Source organism: Pongo pygmaeus, chromosome 22 (assembly GCF_028885625.2).
Source record: "Pongo pygmaeus isolate AG05252 chromosome 22, NHGRI_mPonPyg2-v2.0_pri, whole genome shotgun sequence".
NCBI lineage: Eukaryota > Metazoa > Chordata > Mammalia > Primates > Hominidae > Pongo > Pongo pygmaeus.
In genome coordinates this window covers 54932580-54954656 of record NC_072395.2, presented here as the reverse complement: position 1 = coordinate 54954656, position 22077 = coordinate 54932580, and the positions used below count along the sequence as shown (strand labels likewise).

The 22077-nt window shown below is 45.0% G+C and overlaps 1 protein-coding gene across 2 annotated transcripts; it reads left to right on the top strand.

Moving 5' to 3' along the window:
* Positions 1–726: 726 nt before the first annotated feature.
* On the top strand, positions 727–21512 carry ZBTB21 (zinc finger and BTB domain containing 21). 2 transcript variants are annotated; one of them, XM_054468798.2, is made up of 3 exons: positions 727–858; positions 16948–18563; positions 19167–21512. In XM_054468798.2, the coding sequence occupies exons 2-3, from the start codon at positions 16961–16963 to the stop codon at positions 20159–20161; spliced, it is 2598 nt and encodes an 865-aa protein (XP_054324773.2). In that variant the 5' UTR covers positions 727–858; positions 16948–16960; the 3' UTR covers positions 20162–21512. The 2 variants fall into 2 exon arrangements, with proteins under 2 accessions (XP_054324773.2, XP_054324772.2); XM_054468797.2 differs by having other exon boundaries at positions 16948–21512.
* The last annotated feature ends 565 nt before the right edge of the window (positions 21513–22077 follow it).

Below are 22077 nucleotides of genomic sequence, written 5' to 3'. Positions count from 1 at the left end.
ACCCCCATCTGCGCGGCGAACGAGCCCGGAAGCCCTGGCCGCGGCCGCGGGTCCCCGCCCAGGGGCCAGGTGGCCAGGTTGCGTCGGGAGGAGGAAATGGAAGCGCTCTCAGAGACTATCGACCGGAGCCGTCTCCCGCGGGCTTCCCTCGCGGGCCGGGAGCGTCTGCCGCCGACCCGAGGACCGCAGCGCCCCGCTCGCCGCCCGCGCCGGTCAGAAAGCCGCGCGTCGCTCCCGTCGCTGTCGGGGTCGTCGGCTCGGGGAGTCGCCCGCCGTCCACCGGTGCACGGGGGCGCGTCCTCCCCTCCGAGGGACTAAGCGGCCGCGCCACGCATCCCGCCGCACCGGAAGCGGGGACTACTGGCGGCCCAGCTGGGCAGGACCGCGGCCGAATGACCCGGGGCGACCCCGCGGCAAGGGCGCCTCCGGCAGGCGGCAAAGTCCCCTGAGAATCGGCGCGCTCCTCGTCGCGACGGACTCCACCTGGCCGGGGCGCTCGGCCTCCTCGCCGCGGCCCCCCGCCCGGCCGCCTCCCCTAAGGGCCGCCGCAGGCTCCCCTCAGGGACCGAGGGCGCGGGCTTGCAGCGCGGCGGCGTCCGTTCGGCGCGCGGCTCCCGGCAGGCCCGCCCTCCCCCGTCCCCCTGCGCCGCGAGCCCCCCCTCGCCCCGCCCTCCAGCGCCCGGCGCCCAATCAGAGTGCCACGCACGTGACGAGCGATGCCTGCGATGACCTCATCCCTGGTGTGGGATGACGTCAAATTCAAGATGGATGGAATCACAGCGGCAGCGGCGGCTGCGGCGCGCGCGAGCCGAGTGTGAGCGGAAAGGGGCCCGGCGTCTGCCTCGAGACTGAAGACCGGTGAGTAACTGTCACGCCCCTAGCTCTAGGAGAACTGCGGGGCCCCCTAGGAGGCTACAGCCTCCCCGCAAAACGCTGCCTTTCCTGACGTAACTCTGAGGTGATTTCTCTCCTCTTTTTTCTCCACCAGCGGGTTGTGGGCTCCGAGCGTTTCTGCGCGTGCGCGGGGCCTGGGCGCTCACCGAGCATGCCCCGGGTTCCCACGTAGCCGATTGTACCTTCACACTGCGCACGCTCCCTGCCAGCAGTTGGCCTCGCCCTCGCGAATGCGCATGCTCCATTCCCTCACGGGCTCCACTCCTCACCCTGGCCGAGCTGCCCCTGGGGTAGAGGAAACGCCTGGCCCAGGCGCGCGTCCCTCGCGCGGAGCGGTTGAAACGCCTCGTGGAGAAGGGCGCGTTCTCCCGTTCCAGGCAGGGGTTGGGGGCCGGCGGCCCGGGCCGCGGGATGCGCGCGGAAGCTGGCCGGCGGCCTTGGGTACCCCGCACCTGCCGCGACCCGCCGCTCCCTTCACGGTCCGGGACCCAGCCCCGCCGCCCCGTCCTCGGCCCGGTGGCCGGAGCGTGACCGCTCGGTGCCCGCCGGACGCTCCCTCCCCGCCCCCGGCCCCTCCCGAGGACGCCTGGACGTCGCAGCGCGTTTCTTTCCCTCCAGAGCCCCTGCAGACCTTGTCTGGGACTTCCCGGCGGTCCCGCAGAGCATAGCACCCTCCGCTGGCCAGGAGCTCTGCTGTTCGGTCGGCGACCGTCTCCCCGCTGGAGGAGCCCCCTTCCCCCTGCCCGAGGTCTGCGGCTGGAGGGGCAGGGAGTCAAGACGCCACCCGTGCCGGCTTTAGAGACGCCCGCGGCAGCCCCGCCACATCTCTTCCCGGCTTTTCGGGAACACGCCCCGTAGTCCATCGTCAGCGGCTCCTGCTTTTCCATCCTAGCACACCGCTGGGGGCTCGCAATCTGCCCCCGGTTGCTATGCGGTCCCAGCCACGAGGGCTCTGCGGTGCAGAAGCATTCCGCAAGAGCGCGCGTTCGGAGGCGGGGTGTTTTTAGACAGGTGTCCCGGTGGGATTGCCTGACCGAGAGGATGGGGAAAGTCAGACTTCACACGGCCTGGGGTTTTTCCTTTCGTGCAAGCGCTCACAGCCCTGGCACCGAGCCTCCGAGGGCACGCGTGTATTACAAAATAGTCCGGCGATTGTTCACACGATGACCCTGAGTCCTCAATTAAGCAGCTTACATTATGGTCCTCATACCTTGTTTAAGAAGACAAGAAAGTGGGTTAATCCATTTTAGAAAGATTTCTCATGGAAAATTATCTTTTAAAGCTTTCCTCGTGTACTTGGAGTAAATCGTGATCTTTAAGGGCTGGTAGTCATTAAGTTTAAATTTAAGCACCCCTAAATATTGATGTTAAAAAGAAAGTCAAAATTTGAAGTGCTGGTTTACTTAAAAGTAACTTTTTGTTTATTTTTCCTTTTTAACGCTAGTGATTGAAAGTATAATGTGCTTCATTCTGTTGAAATAGAAGTTGAAGAAGACATAACCCCTGCCCTCGAGGAACTTACACTGTTGAATATTAGATGTGTACACTCTGAAGGAAAAATTGTAAATAACAAAATTGGGGTTAAGTTATTAAGAAGGTCTCTGGATGGAAATGAGATAATTAAAGAGACAATTTTTTCTTTTCTTTTCTTTTTTTTTTTTTGACGGAGTTTCACTCTTGTTGCCCCAGGCTGGAGTACAATGGCGTGATCTTGGCTCACTGCAACCTCCGCCTCCGGGTTCAAGCGATTCTCCTGCCTCAGCCTCCTGAGTAGCTGGGATTACAGGCGTCCGCCACATCGCCCAGCTAATTTTTTTTTTTTTTTTTTTAGTAGAGACGGGGTTTCATCCTGTTGAGCAGGATGGTCTTGAGATCTTCTGACCTCATGATCCACCCCACTTGACCTCCCAAAGTGCTGGGGTTACAGGCATGAGCCACTGCGCCCAGCCGAAGGGACAATTTTAGTTGTCCCCAAAGCCAATGGAAGTAGAGCAGATTATAAGCTAGGTTTAAGAGTTAGGTTTGACCAGGTCACAGTGATAGGCTATAAGGGAAAGAGAAGAAATTTTAGGGGCTGGCAACACACCAAAGTAAATCGGGAATATGTGAGGACAAACGTGGGAGCAGGGACGAGAGGTGTGGAGTTTAAGTACCATGCTGGACCTTAGGTTATACTGTGATGGAACCGTTCAGTAGGTACCTGAGAGGCTGGAGCCTCAAGAGTCTAAACAGAGATACAGATTTGGGAATCATCGTCCAGTAGTGATGAAAGTCACAAGGTCTAATAGAAAAAGCAAAGAATACTGCCACGTGTTGGGGCTCTGTAACGGATGCTGGAGAAATAAAGGTGAGCCAGTCCAGGTCTTGAGCCTCAAGTTTGATGATTTCTCTCTTTGCCCTGTACCTAGCTTGCCAGGCCTTGTGTTGGGCATCAGGGATACGTGCATGCAAACAAGGGTTCTTTCTTTAGGGAGTCCCTTGAGGGAGACACGTGTAAAAGCAGATCAGTTGAAGAAGTTGTGGTGTTATTACAGAGAGATGAAGTATTGTGGTAGTTTAGATGACTGAGCTGCTGGCTAGGGGTAAATTACAAAAGCTTTGTAGAGTCGGTGACATTTCAACTGGATCTCTCGATAGAAGTTAGCCAAGTAAAGGAGAGGGAAGAGAGAGATTTTGGGTGGCAGAAGCTGGATATGCAAGTTTGTAGAGTGGATGGTAAGGAGTGTCCAATAAGGGTGGAGAGATAAATTGTAACCAGAGTGTGAAAAGTCTTGTATGCCAGTCTATAGTTTGGATTTTCTTTAGGAATAGAAAAATCAGTAGAGTACTCTAAAGCAGGGCAGTGATGTAATACGCTTTACTTCAGCAAAACAACTAACAGCCATAATTTTCAGTCCTGCATTTAATTGGAGTGAAGAGTACAGAAAAGTCAAATCTTTATTGTTGTGGAAGATAACATGTTGAGCATTGATAAGAATGCCAAAAGATATTAAATAGATTATCAGTCTTTAAATAGCTTTCAGTCCTCTTGGGGAGACACAAATGACTAACAATAAAGGCTGTGAATAAACATGTAAATGGTGCTGAAGTTGAGGTATTTGCACATTATAAAATGAAGTAGTCAAGGAAGGTATATTCATTTGCTTGGGCTGCTATAACAAAGTACTGCAGACTGGATGACTTAACAGATTTCTTTTCCCACAGTTCTGGAAGCTAGAAGTCCAAGAACAAGGTGTCAGCAGGTTGGCTTCTTCTGAGGCTTCTCTTTGGCTTATAGGTGGCATCTTCTTGTCCCTACTTGGTCCTTCCTCTGTTCATGTCTCTGTGCTAATCTTCCTCTCCTGTAAGAACACCAGTTACATCAGTTTAGGGGTCACCCTAAAGCCCTCATTTTAACTTAATTACCTCTTAGAGACCATGTCTCCAAGTACGATTACATTCTCCAGGTACTGGAGGCTAAGTCTTTATCATATAAATTTGGGAGGGAAGAGTGGGGACACAATTCAACCCATAATGGAAGATTTTATGGAGTAGCTGGAACTTGACCTGAGCTTTGAAAGGTGATTAATGTTCTGAGTAGTGTGCTGAGGAGGGGTTTAGGTGAGTTCTAGGACTTTCCAGATTGGGGAGTGGAAGAAGTCAGATGTGCAGGTTAGGTCTTAGAGACAGAGTATCTGGAGCAGGAAGGGATCACTAGGGAATAACTAAGGGAAAGAAAAAAAATTTTTTTTTTTTTTTTTTTTTTTTTTTTTTGAGACGGAGTTTCGCTCTGGCTCAGCTGTCACCCAGTGGTGACTGGAGTGCAGTGGCACGATCTCAGCTCACTGCATCCTTCACCTCCCAGGTTCAAGCGATTCTCCTGCCTCAGCCTCTGGAGTAGCTGGGATTACAGGCATCCGTCACCACACCCGGCTAATTTTCATATTTTTAGTAGAAACAGGGTATGACCATGTTGGCCAGGCTGGTCTCGAACTCTTGACCTCAGGTGATTCACCCGCCTTGGCTTCCCAAAGTGCTAGGATTACAGGCATGAGCCACCACGCCTGGCTAAGAAAATTTTAAAAGTCATTTGAAACCAGATTTTTAGAGCACTTTAGTCATTGTTTTAAAAATTTTAGCCTAATGGAGAACAATTGTTTTTATGATTTTTAAACAGGATCAAAGCTGGTTCTCTTCATTCAGATCTTAGGTCTCAGCTGAAATATTCCATCAAGGTATTTTCTGACCATCCTTTCTAGGCACTGCATCCAGCAATAGCACATTATTTATTTCCACCATAACACTTAGCAGAATCTGAGGTTATCTTTTTTATTTGTTTCCTTAGCATCTGATTTATCTCACTAGAAAGTGGGGGTCTTGTCTGTTTGGTGCACCCCTATATTTCAGATAAATCTAACCATGCCTTGTACAGAATTGGAATTCAATAAATAAGTTGAATTAATAATAGGAATATTTAATGTGTATGTTGGGTGAACGATCAAAGCTTTGTTCTAAGAAGCTCAGTCTAGAAGCTGTATTAGGATGGGTTTGGAAGGCGTGACAGGAACAGTGAATACCACATGGAAATATATTAGGGTTCTTTAATAACAAGAACAGAAACTGTCTGGCTTGAATGGAAAAAGTAGTTTATTGTAAAGACACAGGGTTGCTCTTGGACTTAAAAGAAAAGCTAAAACACTGGGCCAGGAAGAAGGACAAAAACCAAGCTAACTCCAGGAATCTATGTAGCAGGCACTAGCAAGGTTGCATTTTCAGGCGTCCGCTGAGATAAGTCAGCTTCATTTATTTATTGCTTTTATCATTCTTCTCAGGATTCGTATTCCAAGGACAAAGTTTCTGATTGGTTTGGCTTTGGTTGTATGGTTAGCCCAGAGGTAGGGGAGAGGAGCACATCAGGCTGTAGCACACAGGTGGACAAGAGCAGTTCTTCTATAGCAAAATCATGGGGCTGTTAACAGGAGGTGGAATGGCTGTGTAGTGGCTGGAAGAAAACAGCAAAGGCTGTGACCAGAGTCTGCTCTGCTAAGGTGCAAAGGAGCTTGAGCTATGTTGGAGTAGGATCATTCTCCTGAATGTGGCTGAGAACAACCATCAAACCAAAATCAAACCCCCTTGTTAGAGACTGAAAGTGTGGTGAAATGGAATACAAGATAGTAACATGATGACTCTTGAAGGATTGGATAAGCTAGTCTAGGTTTGAAATCTGAGGATATTTGCATTGTCACCAAGTGAGTGATGATAAGACCGAAACTCAGAGGCAACTTCCTATCACCATCGAATAGTAAAATCCAATGGTAGGTGTTACGGCTAAATCCTGAGATGAGGGTTTGGGGATAAGCAGTCTGTGTGTGTGTGTTTATGTTCCAAAGTCAAATGTAGATGCTTTGTTTTTTTAACTAGGTGTTTGCCTTGTGTTACATGCATTCCCTCTTTTTTCTAGTATCATGGTTAGGACTATAGAAGCAATCCCCAACATTCCAAAGGACCCATGTTCCCAGAGTTGAAATCTAGGTTGATGCTGGATGTAAAGAGCCATTTTCCTGTAGAACTGGTAGTAGCAGTTTTGTGGCTAGTCTGGGAGCCAACTTAATTTATAATGTACCTTAGGTATGACACTAGTCCAAGTAGGTGAGATTATTTTGATCCCTTTCCATCTCTCTTTCTCAACCCCTGACTCACCCCCGGTACCCTTCTGAGTGCCAACTCGTGCTTTGCTTTCTTCTACTTCTCACTAGAATACTCTATATTTGAAATTGCCTACGTTCCCTCTCCCTCAAAAATCTTAATTCCATACAACTGATTTAACACTCTATAAAGAGGAAAGTATTTGCATTGAATTAATTTATGTTAAGATATGAGGCCGGGCGTGGTGGCTCATATCTTACAGGTGGCTGGCCTGTAATCCCAGCACTTTGGGGACCGAGGTGGGCAGATCGCCTGAGGTCAGGAGTTCGAGACCAGCCTGACCAATATGGTGAAACCCCGTTTCTACTAAAAATACAAAAATTAGCCAGTCCTGGTGGCTGGCACCTGTAGTCCCAGCTAGTCAGGAGGCTGAGACAGGAGAATTGCTTGAACCCAGGAGGTGGAGGTTGCAGTGAGCCACGATCGTGCCACTGCACTCCAGCCTGGGTGACAGAGTGAGACTCTTCAAAACAAAACAAAAAAAAAAGATGTGAGATATGAGTCCCCCACCTCCTTAGCATTTATTACCTGAGGAATTTGAAGTGATGGTATGAAATAATCTTCTGGAATCCAGTTCTGAAGGGTTTTGTAGCCATTCCAGGGAATTGGAAGTTGAGGTCAGGGCAAGCCCTTGGAAGGTTTTAAGCCCCAGCAAGGCCAGATGAGCATTTCTGAAAAGTGCCTATAGTAGAAATGTAAAGAATGGAACCTTTAGTATTACAGGTTGACTGTCCCTTATCTGAAATGCTTGGGACCAGAAGTGTTTCAGATTTCAGGTTGTTTGGGATTTTGAAATATTCGCATTATACTCAGTGGTTCAGCATCCCTAATCCAAAAGTCCAAAATGCTCTAATGAGCCTTTCCTTTGTGCATCATGTCATTGCTCAGAAAGTAGTTTTGGGTTTTTGGACTACAGATATTCAGCTTGTATTATAATTGTCAAAGGAGTGATGAGTCCCAAGCCTTCCTTAGGACTATTCACTCATAGTTAACAGTGAATAGTTCCCACTATTCACTCATCCACCCTCCTACACCCTGGCCAAATTAATTGCTTCCTGGAATCAGTATCCCCATAGCATTCTTCACATCCTTTATTAATTATTGTCTGTCCTACCATGGAAATGTGAGCTACAGGAGAACAAGAAGCAGGCCAGTTACTCATCTCCCCATCACCAGCACCTCTTGTGATGTGTTTGGGGTAGCAGGCCCACACAAGCATCTGTGAGGGGAAGAGGAGAAGGAAGGAAGATGTGCATGTGCCACATGGGAAGTGCTGAACGTACTGGGGCTTTCAAACATGTTGCCTCTTCTGTCCTTCATAAAAATCCTATGTGGTGGGTAGTGTTAGCCATGTTTAACAGGTAAGGAAACTAGTCAGAAAGGTTGAGTCATCTTTAGAAGGTTACATGCCTAATAGGTGGCAGAGCCAGGATCTGAGACAAGTAGACTGATTTGAAAGGCTTTTCCATGGAACTGTAAGGTCCTCTGTGAATTGTTAACCATAAAGATTCTCTCATTTTGAAATTTCAGAAGACATGAAGTAGAAACAATCCAGGCAGGCTTTGGGAAGTCATTTGTGTGCGAGAATCAAAGTGGTAAGCAAGCCGGCCCTATTTCAGAAACTGGTTTTCCTGGGGGGTTTTCCTCTTAGTTTTTTCTGTTGCTCGTAAATAGACCTTTTCTCCAAATTTCACCCGCTGGTCTTTTAAGAGCTCCAAGGTTTTTCCGCCATGACTGAAGTGGCAGAAGTTCTGCCGTGATGAGTCAGGTGGAGATGAGCCGTGGAAAGGAGGGGTGTAGACGGTGGTGGCAGCAGTGCGTGTTTGTGTGTAAGATGCACTGCTTCTGTAAGTCGGAGGCCCTGATTACTCATAATGAAAACCTGCATGGAAATTTGGAGTGATGTGCCAGCAAACTTATCGGTCTAGATCTGAAAAATACACTGAGGAGAAAGTACACCCGGCAACAAAGCTCGCTTTATCTGACAGCAGAAGAGCAGAGAAATCAAAAGTTTTTGAGGATTCGGTCTACACAGCCACCAGCCACAAACAGTCTTGCTGGATTATCTCGTGATCGTCAGCAGTTATGATTTTCCCCCTTTTTACTTACATTCTTGATGGATGGAACATTTTATATTTTTAGGTGATTGTTAAACTCAAATATACTGACCGTCATTAAAACACAAAAATTCAATATGTTAATTGTCTGTTTGCAGCCAGACTAGGAAAGGGTACATTGTTTTCAAAGCTTAATAATTGAATTAAAATGTAAAAAAAGCAAGGGCCTTAATGTGAAGGTGAGGGATTTGCATCTCCCAGCTACCCCTCTCTCCTATCTAGACATCTAGAGTCTCTAGATCCTGGGGTACTGGGGAGAATGGACAATGTTGCTTTCCTGTGCAAGATCCTCAGATGACATATTTTTAGCCCCCAAGGCGCTCATGCCTCCATCTTCCTCCAGCCTCATGGGCATTTCCTCCCCTATGTGTACCTTTAGCTTTCACCAGACAAAGCCACCTGTGGTTCCCTTGGATTCCTCCTGCTCTGTCTTGTCTCTGTAGTGTTGCATGTACTGCAGCCCAGCCAGCTGATGTGAATCCCGCCCTGCTACTTATTATCTGTCTGACATTGAGCATGTTACTTAACCTTCTGTGCCTCAGTTTTCTCATCTGTAGAATGGAGATAATAATAGTACCTAACTCCTAGGGTTGATGTCAATATTGAGTTAATACATTAAAAGTGTTTACTTTTGTGTGTGTGGCAGAATAAGCACACAAATTATAGCTGTTATTAAGTACCTAGTTACTGTTCTACTGAAAGGAATGGAAAATAAATACTCGTCCCTTGAAATGTCCTTCATCCTTCCTATCTCTTCCTGGCATTCCCTATAAAACTTTCTTCGTAGAATGCCCTTCCTGGCCTCCATCTCACCTGGCTCTGATGCCTGTCATCCATACTGCGTCTCTACCTCTGCAAGCATCCTGTCTGCTGCTCAGCATACTGGACTAGGCTGATGAATTGACCTGTCCTCTTCCTGTGCAAGACCTTAAGCTCCATGAGGCAGGGCCATACTTGTTAAATTGATATCTTCCATGTCTAGAAGGGTTCTAGCACACACTAGACAGATGCTAGCCATAAGTCTATAACTGTCTGGGTGACCTTAGGCAAATGACTTGACTTCTCAATGTCTCAGTTTTCTCATTTGTAAAAAGGATTGATGACACTGTCTAGTTCAGAAGATGATACGAGAATTGGAAGAGGAAACTAGAGGCAGTGTCGTGTAGGGGTTAAGAGCTTAGCCTCTGGATCCAAGCCAGCTGATGTGAATCCTGCTCTGCTACTTATCTCTATGAAGTTGAACATGTTACTTGACCTTCTGTGCCTCAGTTTTCTCATCTGTAAAATGGGGATAATAATAGTACCTACCTCCTATGGTTGATGTAAATATTGAGTTAATACATAAAAATAACTTTTTTATTTTTGTGTATGTGACAGAATAAACACCCAAATTTTAGCTGTTATTAAGTACCTAGTTACTGTTCTACTGAATGGAATGGAAAATAAATACTCTATAAAGTTATTCTGCGCTTGTGTATCAGGAATTTGGACATCTCGAGGCACTTTTCAGGCAGGTGTGATGGATCTAAATGGAGGTTATAGGAAAGTTAAAATTTAAATCCCCAATAATTTTCAGGGACAGTGAGTATTTCTCTTACAACTTAACTTTGAATGACTTTATTATTGTCCCCTAGTTCATAGATGTTTTCATCCAAAGAAGATAGAAGTCTGTGATCCAAGAAATTTGAAGCAGTGACTTAGAGCAGAAATAGGGATCATGATACTTTGAATAATGCATAAAGAAGGAAACCTTTCTAAGCAAAAGGGACACAAGTGTTGCTTTTTTGGCAACGGGATGCATACGATCTGTGGAATACCATTTGCTTCAGGTCCAGGGATGTAGAAAACTCCCCTTGGTTTAGTCTTCACACTAAAGGGCCAGGACAAGCCCTTGGAAGGGAGGTTTTAGTGTGAAGTGGTTAGTCTTTACCTGTGCTTCGAGTTCTGTTTGTGTCTTAGTTTGGATTCCCCCAAAAGTAGACCCCAAGACAAGGATTCAGAGGTAGATGTTTATTTGGGAACTGATCCCAGGAAGCACAAGAAAGGAAGTAAGGACAGTAAGGGAGAGATGGAGGCTCATAAAAGGGTACATTGATGAACAGGTTGCTGCTCACATGTAGGATATCAAAACTGAATTCTTTAAAAAATCTGAACTCCTGGTTTTTCTGTCAAACCCCGTCTCTCCTAAGGATGCCCTTCCAGTTATTTTGGCAGAATACTTAACTCCACACCTTCTGTTTTCTCCTGCAGTCTGTCCACTAGAAATCCTAATGACTCTGCCTTTACCTCCATTGCTACCACCCTGCTCCCAGCCACCATCCTCTCTCATCTGGGTCATTACAGTGGACTGCAAGCTGGCCCGCAGCTTCCCCCCTAACCTACCCTCTGTTGTCTAATCTCAACAACAGAGCCAGAGCAATCCTTTGGAAATGTAATTCAGGTCTTTGTCATTCCTCTGCTCAGAATCTTCAATGGCTGTCCATTTCATCCATAGTAAAAAATAAAGTTCTTCTGGAGGTCTCCCAGCCCTAGACAGTCTTACTTCTTATTGCCTCTCAGATGTCATCTTACATGGCTCCCAGCACACACTGCTCCAGCCCTCCTGTTGCCTTAGCTTCTCCCTTTGTGGTGATGTTCTTCCTCCATTTATCTCCATGGCTCATCCCTCGCCTCCGTCACACCTTCTCTGATCCCATTTTGATGAATGAATGACATGAGAAGTTTCTGGTACAGTTTGTAGTGTAGATTCCTGTACAGTTAGGTGCTATATAAATGGTGGCGACTATTATTATCTTATTTAATTCCCACAATAGCATTATGTGGTAGCTGCGAGTGTTATCCTTTTTTTATGGCGAGGTAAACTGAGACTCAAGGAGGTTGGTTAGCCTAGAACAGTGGCTCTCAAAATATTTTGACTGATCCACAGGAAGGAATACATTTTACATCTCAGTCCAGTCCATGCTTGCTTATGTGGATATGTACATATATATAATAGAAACAAAAGTTTCTCAAGCTCATAATTAGCCATATGACATTTGATGCATTCTGATATTTTCTACTCTGTCCTAGTCATTTATTTTTTAATTGCTAGTTTTAAACCACCAAGTTGAGTTTAAGAACCTCTTTTGACAAAGACTATCCAAGCCTTTAATTCTGTATCTTTAATTCTGTGTTACAGCTTTTCCCTGTGGCAACATCTGAACTAGCTTTGTCAAAAATTATTAGTGCTAAAAACTCCTCAGTACCCAGCTGAGTCAATACGTGTAACATTATAAGCTTATGTCTTTTTCTGCTGACCTCTGTAAAAGATGGTAAGGGTTTCTTCATACAAATAGATGTAAAGAAAGTATAGTAGGATTAAGGAAAATTTAAATGACTAACAGAAGAAAAAGGAAGGAAAATTATCAAGTAGTCACAAATAGAATAATTTAAAAAAAAAATAGAGGAATTAAAATTTACCATTTACTTCAAAAGGATGGTAGGCGGGAATGGACAGAAACTTGGTGCAGTCTGACCAAAGTAGTTGTTTATGGACAGGCTAAAGGCATTATCTCTAGAAGCAAAGTCCTGTGACAGTCGGTTAAATTGAGTCGCATCTTATCAGGGAGTCAGAAGGAATTGTATACCATGTGTGGCCACTCCCAGGTTGACAGCCTAGGAGACTCTGGGCTCTTCCTGAAGAGCCTGGCGGCTGGGGTAACCAGCAAAGGCCAGAAGAGAACCTACAAATGTGCTGGGGTCAAGTTTGGTTCATCTGCAGTTTGCCCTCTAGAGAAAGATAAAACTGTCACAAATATTCTTAGTTACTTGGGATACATGTAATCTTAAAAATAAATGTCTTAACAATATTTGAAAGAAAATATGGCGTTATAAAATGAAAGGGATGAGCCAGCTGCGGTGGCTCACACCTATAATCCCAGCACTTTGGGAGGCTGAGGCAGGCGGATCACGTGAGGTCAGGAGTTCGGGACCAGCCTGGCTAATATGGTGAAACCCCAACTATACTAAAAATACAAAAATTAGCTGGGCATGGTGGTGCACGCCTGTAATCCCAGCTACTCAGGAGGCTGAGGCAGGAGAATCGCTTGAACCCAGGAGGCAGAGGTTGCAGTGAGCCAAGATTGAGTCATTGCACTCCAGCCTGGGCAACAGAGTGAGACCCTGTCTAGAAAAAAAAAAAAAAAATGAAAAGGATGAGGTGTTAGAGGAACAGAAGCCTAAATAAAGGGTCAAATACACAGAGTCAGGCATTGTCTCTGCATGAAATGGCTTTGTCTGCATCGAGAGTATGGTGGGGTTAATCTGCCCTGTTTCTTTGGTACTGAATTAGATGCCTATTAATCCTGCAATTTCTGAAAGTTAAGTGCACGTTTGTTGAGTTTTCTTTAGATGAACTCTTTGCAACAACCCTGCAAGAGGAGGGCACAGTTGTCATTCCTATCTCAGGTGAGGGACCTGCCACACCGAGAGGCTAACAGAAACACCCAAGGACAATCAACCAGCCTGCAAGGAGCTGGCATCTCAACCCAAGTGTCTGGCACCAGAGCTTGCACTCTACCACTAGGCCTTCTCTTCTCATGTTTAGATTTGAAGAGCATTTCAGTGAAATCTCAGTTTAAACTCTTTAATTAAATTTAGAACTAGGCTAAAGTTTCCTTTGTGCTATTGTTGAAAATGTGATTTGGTAAGAAAATAGTATTCATGAGATTGCAAGGCAAATAGCATAAGAAAGAAAACAAACTTCTTTTATTCTTCAACACTTCTAATCTTTTTTTTTTTTGAGATGACATCTTGCTCTGTCACCCAGGCTGGAGTGCAGTGGCGCAATCTTGGCTCACTACAACCTCCACTTCCCAGGCTTAAGTGATTGTCATGCTTCAGCCTCCTGAGTAGCTGGGATTACAGGCACATGCCACCACCCTCGGCTAATTTTTGTATTTTTAGTAGAGATGGAATTTCACCATGTTGGCCAGGCTTGTCTCGAACTCCTGACCTCAAGTGACCTGCCCACTTTGGCCTCCCAAAGTGCTGGGATTACAAGCGTGAGCCACCGCGCCTGGCGTAAACACTTTCATTAGTAATTAGCAAATAATTTTTCTCTTTCCAAATTCTTTTCTATTTTTAAAGGTCTCTTGGCCAAGCTCAGTGGTTCATGCCTGTAATCCCAACACTTGGGGAGGCTGAAGCAGGAGGATCTCTTGAGCCCACGAGTTGGAGACCAGCCTGAGCAACATAGTGAGGCCCCATTTCTAAAAAATAAATAAATAAATAAAATTACCCAGGTGTAATTAGTCCATTTTCACAATGCTAATAAAGACATACCTGAGACTGGGTAACTAACAAAGAAAAAGAGGTTCAGTGGACTCACAGTTCCACGTGACTGGGGAGGCCGTGTAATCATGGCAGAAGGCAAGGAGTGCAGGGCATATCTCACATGGTGGCAGGGAAGAGAGAACTTATGCAGGGGAACTCCTCTTTGTAAAACCATCAGCTCTCCTGAGATTTATTCACTATCACAAGAACAGCATAAGAAAGACCTGCCCCCATGATTCAGTTACTTCCCACTGGGTCCCTCCCAGATGTGGGGACTTGTGGGAGCTACAATTCAAAATGAGATTTTGCTGGGGACACAGCCAAACTGTATCATTCCACCACGGGCCCCTCCCAAACCTCATGTCTTCACATTTCAAAACCAATCATGCGTTCCCAGCAGTCCCCCAAAGTCTTAACTAATTTCAGCATTAACTCAGAAGTCCACAGACCAAAGTCTCATCTGAGACAAAGCAAGTCCCTTCCGCCTATGAGCCTGCAAAGTCAAAAACAAGTTAGTTACTTCCCAGATACAGTGGGGGTACAGGTGTTGGGTAACTACAGCCGTTCCAAATGGGAGAGATTGGCCAAAACAAAGAGGCTTACAGGCCCCATGCAAGTCCAGAATCCAGCAGGGCAGTCAAATCTCAAAACTCCAAAATGATCTCCCTTGACTCCATGTCTCACATCCAGGTCAAGCTGATATAAGAGGTGGGCTTCCATGGTCTTAGGCAGCTCCGCCCCTGTGGCTTTGCAGGGTATAGCCCCCACTCCTGGCTGCTTTTATGGGCTGGCATTGAGTGTCTGTGGGTTTTGCAGGCACACAGTGCCAGCTGTCAGTGCATCTACCATTCTGGAGTCTGGAGGATGGTGGCCCTCTTCTCACAGCTCCACTAGGCAGTGCCCCAGTGGGGACTCTGTGTGGGGGCTTCAACCCCACATTTCCCTTCTGCATTGCCCTAGCAGAAGTTTCTCCATGAGGGCCCTGCCCCTCATGGAGGGGACACAGCCCTGCAGCAGACTTCTTCCTGGACATACAGGTGTTCTCATACATCCTCTGAAATCTAGGCGGAGGTTCCCAAACCTCAGTTCTTTACTTCTGCATACCTGCAGGCTTAACACCACATGGAAGCTGCCAAGGCTTGGAGCTTGCATCATCTGAAGCCATGGCCCAAGCTGTACCTTGGCCCCTTTCAGCCATGGCTAGAGCACCTGGGACACAGGGCACCAAGTTCCTAGGCTGCACACAGAAGGGGGGCCCTGGGCCTGGCCCACAAAACCATATTTTCCTCCTAGACCTCTGGGCCTGTGATGGGAGGGGCTGCTACAAAGGTCTCTGACATGTCCTGGAGACATTTTCCCCATTGTCTTGGTGATTAACATTCGGCTCCTCCTTACTTAGGCAAATTCCTGCAGCCAGTTTGAATTTCTCCTCAGAAAATGGGATTTTCTTTTCTATTGCACTGTCAGGCAGCAACTTCTCCAAGCTTTTATTTTCTACTTCCCTTATAAAACTTAGTGCCTCTAACAGCACCTGAGTCACCTCTTGAATGCTTTGCTGCTTAGAAATTCCTTCTGCCAGATACCCTAAGTCATCTCTCTCAAGTTAAAAGTTCCATAGATCTCTAGGGCAGGGGCAAAATGCCATCAGTCTCTTTGCTAAAACATAACGAGTCACCTTTGCTTCAGTTCCCAACAAGTTCCTCATCTCCATCTGAGACCACCTCAGCCTGGATTTCATTGTCCATATCATTATCAGCATTATGGTCAAAGCCATTCAGCAAGTCTCTAGGGCGTTCCAAAGTTTCCCACATTTTCCTGTCTTCTTCTGAGTCCTCTAAACTGTTCCAGCCTCTGCCTGTTACCCGGTTCCAAAGTTGCTTCCACATTTTCGGGTATCTTTTCAGCAGTGCCCCACTCTACTGGTATCAATTTACTGTATTAGTCCATTTTCACACTTCTAATAAAGACATACCCAAGACTGGGTAACTTACAAGAAAAAGCGGTTCAGTGGACTCACAGTTCCACGTGGTTGGGGAGGCCTTATAATCATGGTGGAAGGCAAGGAGGAGCAAGTCACATGTCACATGGCAGCGGGGAAGAGAGAACTTGTGTAGGGGAACTCCTCTTTATAAAATCATCAGATCTCATGAGGCTTACTATCGTGAGAAGAGCACGAGAAAGACCCACCCCCATGATTCAGTTACCTCCCACTGGGAGGTACATGTGGGAATTGTGGGAGTTACAATTCAAGAGGAGATTTGGAGGGGGACACCACCAGACCGTATCACCTGGCAAGGTGGCATGTGCTTGTGGTCCCAGCTACTCAGGAGGCTGAGTGGGAGGATTGCTTGAGCCCAGGAGGTTGAGGCTGCAGTGAGCCATCATGGTGCCACTGCACTCCAGCCTGGGTGACAGAGAGATACCCTGTCTCAAAATAAAAAATAAGGGTCTCACAAGACCTGCTTTGCAACCAATTGTTAACAGTTCACATTATGTTTAAGTGTATGTAGTAATAAAGCTGATTTTCTTTCAGAACTATAGACTTCAGGGGTTTTGATAATTCATACTTATTTTCTGAATTGGTAAGGAATAGTGCCAAGCATCAAATGGATAAGGACCCTAAATAATAAACCTTTATTTTCAAATATTGCTTCCATATCCACCTGCCAAGTTCTGGCAGCCTTTTTGATGGAATACAAATGCCTATGTTATAGTTCCTGCAATTCTTCTATTTTAATGAGGACCTACTTAAACCACGAGACTTATTTTACATTTTCACCATTATTTAAATAAGATTGTTCATTCATAGAGCTTCTGTCAGCCTACGGTCTGCTAAATATTGGTACCTATGCAAAGACAGCTGATGTTCCCTGCTTTTGAGGAGCCAGGGGAACTTTTCACTGTAATATCTGTAGTAATTTTACATTTTGTCTTTTAGATAAACTCAAGCCATGGAGGGATTACTGCATTACATCAACCCCGCACACGCCATTTCTCTCCTAAGTGCCCTGAATGAGGAGCGTCTCAAAGGACAGCTGTGTGATGTGCTGCTGATTGTTGGAGACCAAAAGTTCCGAGCTCATAAAAACGTCTTGGCTGCCAGCAGCGAATACTTTCAGAGTTTATTCACAAATAAGGAAAATGAGTCACAAACTGTATTTCAGCTTGACTTCTGTGAGCCAGATGCTTTTGATAATGTTTTAAACTACATTTATTCTTCCTCTCTATTTGTTGAGAAGAGCAGCCTTGCTGCTGTGCAAGAACTTGGCTATAGTCTTGGGATTTCCTTTCTGACTAACATCGTTTCTAAAACACCTCAAGCCCCCTTTCCAACGTGTCCTAATAGAAAAAAAGTGTTTGTAGAAGATGATGAAAACAGTTCTCAAAAGAGAAGTGTCATTGTTTGTCAAAGTAGAAACGAAGCACAAGGAAAAACTGTTAGTCAAAATCAACCCGATGTAAGCCATACTTCCCGGCCCTCTCCTAGCATTGCAGCCAAGGCCAATACCAATAAGCCACATGTCCCAAAACCAATTGAACCACTTCATAATTTGTCATTAACTGAAAAGAGTTGGCCGAAAGATAGTTCTGTGGTATATGCAAAGTCTCTTGAGCATTCTGGATCTTTGGATGATCCTAATAGAATCAGTTTGGTGAAAAGAAATGCAGTGTTGCCTTCAAAGCCTCTGCAAGACAGAGAAGCTATGGATGATAAACCAGGTGTGAGTGGTCAGCTTCCGAAAGGAAAAGCTCTAGAGCTGGCTTTGAAGAGACCACGGCCACCTGTTTTGTCTCTGTGTAGCTCATCAGAGACTCCCTATCTATTAAAAGAAACGAACAAAGGAAATGGTCAAGGTGAAGATAGAAACTTGTTGTACTATTCAAAGTTAGGCTTAGTGATCCCATCCAGTGGATCTGGTTCTGGAAACCAAAGCATTGACAGGAGTGGCCCACTTGTTAAGAGTCTCCTCAGACGGTCATTGTCCATGGATAGCCAGGTTCCTGTCTATTCACCTGCCATAGATTTGAAATCTTCCCAGGGATCATCTTCGGTGTCCAATGATGCACCAGGGAATGTGTTGTGTGCTTTATCTCAGAAGTCATCTTTAAAAGATTGTAGTGAAAAAACAGCCCTAGATGACAGGCCTCAAGTGCTACAACCGCATCGCCTCAGGTCCTTTAGTGCTTCTCAGTCAACAGACAGGCAGGGAGCCTCCCCTGTGACTGAGGTGCGCATAAAGACTGAGCCCAGTAGCCCGCTGTCAGATCCCTCGGACATCATCCGCGTCACTGTGGGAGATGCGGCAGCAACAGCAGCTGCCTCATCTTCATTGGTCACGAGAGACCTGTCTCTGAAAACAGAAGATGACCAAAAAGACATGAGCAGACTCCCAGCAAAAAGGAGGTTCCAAGCGGACCGAAGATTGCCGTTTAAGAAGTTAAAGGTGAATGAGCACGGGTCTCCTGTGTCAGAAGATAATTTTGAGGAAGGCTCAAGCCCTACTCTCCTTGATGCAGATTTTCCAGATTCTGATTTGAATAAAGACGAATTTGGTGAGTTGGAGGGGACGAGACCAAACAAAAAATTTAAATGCAAACATTGCCTTAAGATCTTTAGATCAACAGCGGGTCTTCACCGTCATGTTAACATGTACCATAACCCAGAAAAGCCCTACGCTTGTGACATCTGTCACAAGAGGTTTCACACCAACTTCAAAGTGTGGACACACTGTCAGACCCAACACGGCATAGTGAAGAACCCATCACCAGCCTCTAGTTCACATGCTGTTTTGGATGAAAAATTCCAAAGAAAGCTGATTGATATAGTGAGAGAGAGAGAAATTAAGAAGGCTCTGATCATTAAGTTAAGGCGCGGCAAGCCTGGTTTTCAGGGACAGAGTAGCTCCCAAGCGCAGCAAGTCATCAAGAGGAACTTGAGATCTCGAGCCAAAGGAGCTTACATTTGTACTTACTGCGGAAAAGCGTACCGCTTTCTCTCTCAATTTAAGCAGCACATAAAAATGCATCCAGGAGAAAAACCCCTTGGAGTAAATAAAGTTGCTAAACCAAAAGAGCATGCTCCTCTTGCAAGTCCAGTAGAAAACAAGGAGGTTTACCAGTGCCGCCTCTGTAATGCTAAGCTCTCTTCTCTCCTAGAGCAAGGAAGCCACGAGCGGCTGTGCCGGAACGCGGCCGTCTGCCCTTACTGCAGCCTCAGGTTTTTCTCGCCCGAGCTGAAGCAAGAACACGAGAGCAAGTGTGAGTATAAGAAGCTGACCTGCCTCGAGTGCATGCGCACCTTCAAGTCCTCTTTCAGCATCTGGCGGCACCAGGTTGAGGTCCATAATCAGAACAACATGGCACCCACCGAAAACTTTTCTTTGCCCGTTTTGGACCACAATGGTGATGTGACTGGTTCTTCAAGGCCCCAATCCCAGCCTGAGCCCAATAAAGTAAACCACGTCGTCACCACAAAAGACGACAACGTGTTCAGTGATTCTTCAGAACAAGTCAACTTCGACTCGGAAGATTCCTCTTGTCTCCCTGAAGACCTTAGTCTTTCCAAGCAACTGAAAATCCAAGTCAAAGAGGAGCCTGTGGAGGAGGCTGAAGAAGAAGCACCCGAGGCCAGCACAGCCCCCAAAGAAGCGGGTCCTAGCAAAGAAGCCAGCCTGTGGCCCTGCGAGAAGTGTGGGAAGATGTTCACGGTGCACAAGCAGCTGGAGCGTCACCAGGAGCTTCTGTGCTCTGTGAAACCATTTATTTGTCACGTGTGCAACAAAGCTTTTCGCACTAATTTTCGACTCTGGAGTCACTTCCAATCGCACATGTCTCAGGCTTCAGAGGAATCGGCACATAAGGAATCTGAGGTGTGCCCTGTTCCCACAAACTCTCCCTCTCCACCACCTCTGCCACCGCCACCACCACTGCCCAAGATCCAGCCTCTGGAGCCTGACAGCCCCACAGGCCTGTCCGAAAACCCAGCTCCAGCCACAGAAAAACTGTTTGTGCCCCAAGAATCAGACACCCTTTTTTACCATGCCCCACCCCTTTCAGCAATCACATTTAAAAGACAGTTTATGTGTAAACTTTGCCACAGGACATTCAAGACTGCATTTAGTCTTTGGAGTCATGAACAAACACACAATTGAAAGACCAACACTTTTTACCTATGGGAGGCAGTCCCCAGATTTCAACCTGAATTGTTAAATGTGTCATAAGAAACAAAATATTTTTTAAACAAGAATAATAAAGGTTGCAGATCGTTACGCTTGAAATTAAGTTTGAGACAAATTGATAATTACTTAGTAATGTCCTTAATCAACTTTAGAAATACACCTTTTAAAATATTGTGGTTCTGGATCTTACAAGAACAAGATGGTTTGATTTCGTTAATGTTGAAATTGGATTAGTCTTGATTGTGTGCATGGTTCCTCATTCCATGGTGTCAGTATAATCATTTAATTGAGGTTTTTGGTTTTTTATTGATTAGTGGAATACTATCGAAGTATTCCTTCTTTTGATTATTTTAGACACTTGAGTTCTAGTTAAATCTTAACCATGTTCTTAAGTCCAAAATAGGAAGAAGTGGAGTAGTTTGCAGTATTGATTTATATCTTAGACTACTTTAGCAATAAAAGATAAATCTCAACTTTAATAAGTTATCCTGACACTTGATAAAAATAAATATTTGGTATTTTGTGGTCATGTAAAACTTCTTTTTGTATGAAAATTGTGAGAAATTTAAATCAGCAATAGTAACACTTAGATTTTTATAAACTAACAAAAACTTGCTCTCAGTCAATATAATAAATGATAGTTAAACTCTAAGGAAGACCTGGGAAATGAAAACAATTTATGGAAGTCCCCTACAGTCAGTTTATAAGGGCTTCGGTAGTGATAGACATTGTTATAAAAACTTGTACCGTGTTACATGTACACTGCACCGCAGTCTAAATTCAGACCAGCATTTGAAGGACTGCACATATTTCCTCTGATTTATGCTGTCACAAATTGAAAATCTGAGTGTAGTTAGGACAGAAAACAAAGCTAACCATATGGCACTAATTTTGATTTTAACATTAGTATAACAAATAAGGTCGGGACATATATTTAAATAGATCCCAGACACTCAAGAATTAGCACAGCTGATGTAATAAATTACCGTTTACTTCCAGATAGAGCAGAGGAGAAACACCTCACTGCAGTTTCAACGTGCTTTCCAAGAACAATATATACGACATATACATTTTCCTGCCTCTCTCTTGTGACAATTTCTGTTAGAATTTGTTGGGGGTCTGGTGGTTAAAATCATGGGCAAGGCCATTCTCTACATCATTGCTTAATATTTCAAAAATAGGTATTAGAGCACTATCAGTGGTCCAAAATTAGCTTTAGCTACTTATTTTGGTCCACGGGTTTTGGGCTTTTCAAAGAATACTATGTATAATTTGTAATTGAAAGCCTTTCAGTAGGATATCCAAAGTTCAATGTGTTTCAAAAGGGAAAATTTTTACTTGTGGGGGTGGGAGTTAGATGTATTAAAAAAACGAAACTACAAAATTCTTTTAAGAAAGTAATACCAATTTAGACTCTAGTTTGTGTTACAAGGTATTCTTTCAAATTTTTTTTAAAAGCCAACTACTGTCATTAAGAAATAATTTTAAATTTGTGCTGTAGCAGAAAATAACTCTGTACCCATCAATCTTATTGCCAACATTCCATACCAGTGGTAGGAAAGATATTCTCATTTTTTTATTGAACCAGACATTTTTATAAAATACTGATTGACTTTGTACATTATGGATATTATATATGAAATTTTGCCTTGTATTCTTTCACTTGAAAAAACTCCAAAATTCCACTATATTTTAGTAGTTAACTTCCTATTCTTTCTTAAATTTGATGGAGAAGGGAAAATAAATTGCAGTTATTGATTCTTGCCATCTTTGTTTTCTTAAAGAAATCTATGCATTTTAAGGATAAAACTAAAGCATATGGCTTTACATGAAACATCAGGATGGATTATTGTACATTGAATTCATTCCGTGTATAATGTGGTATTTCT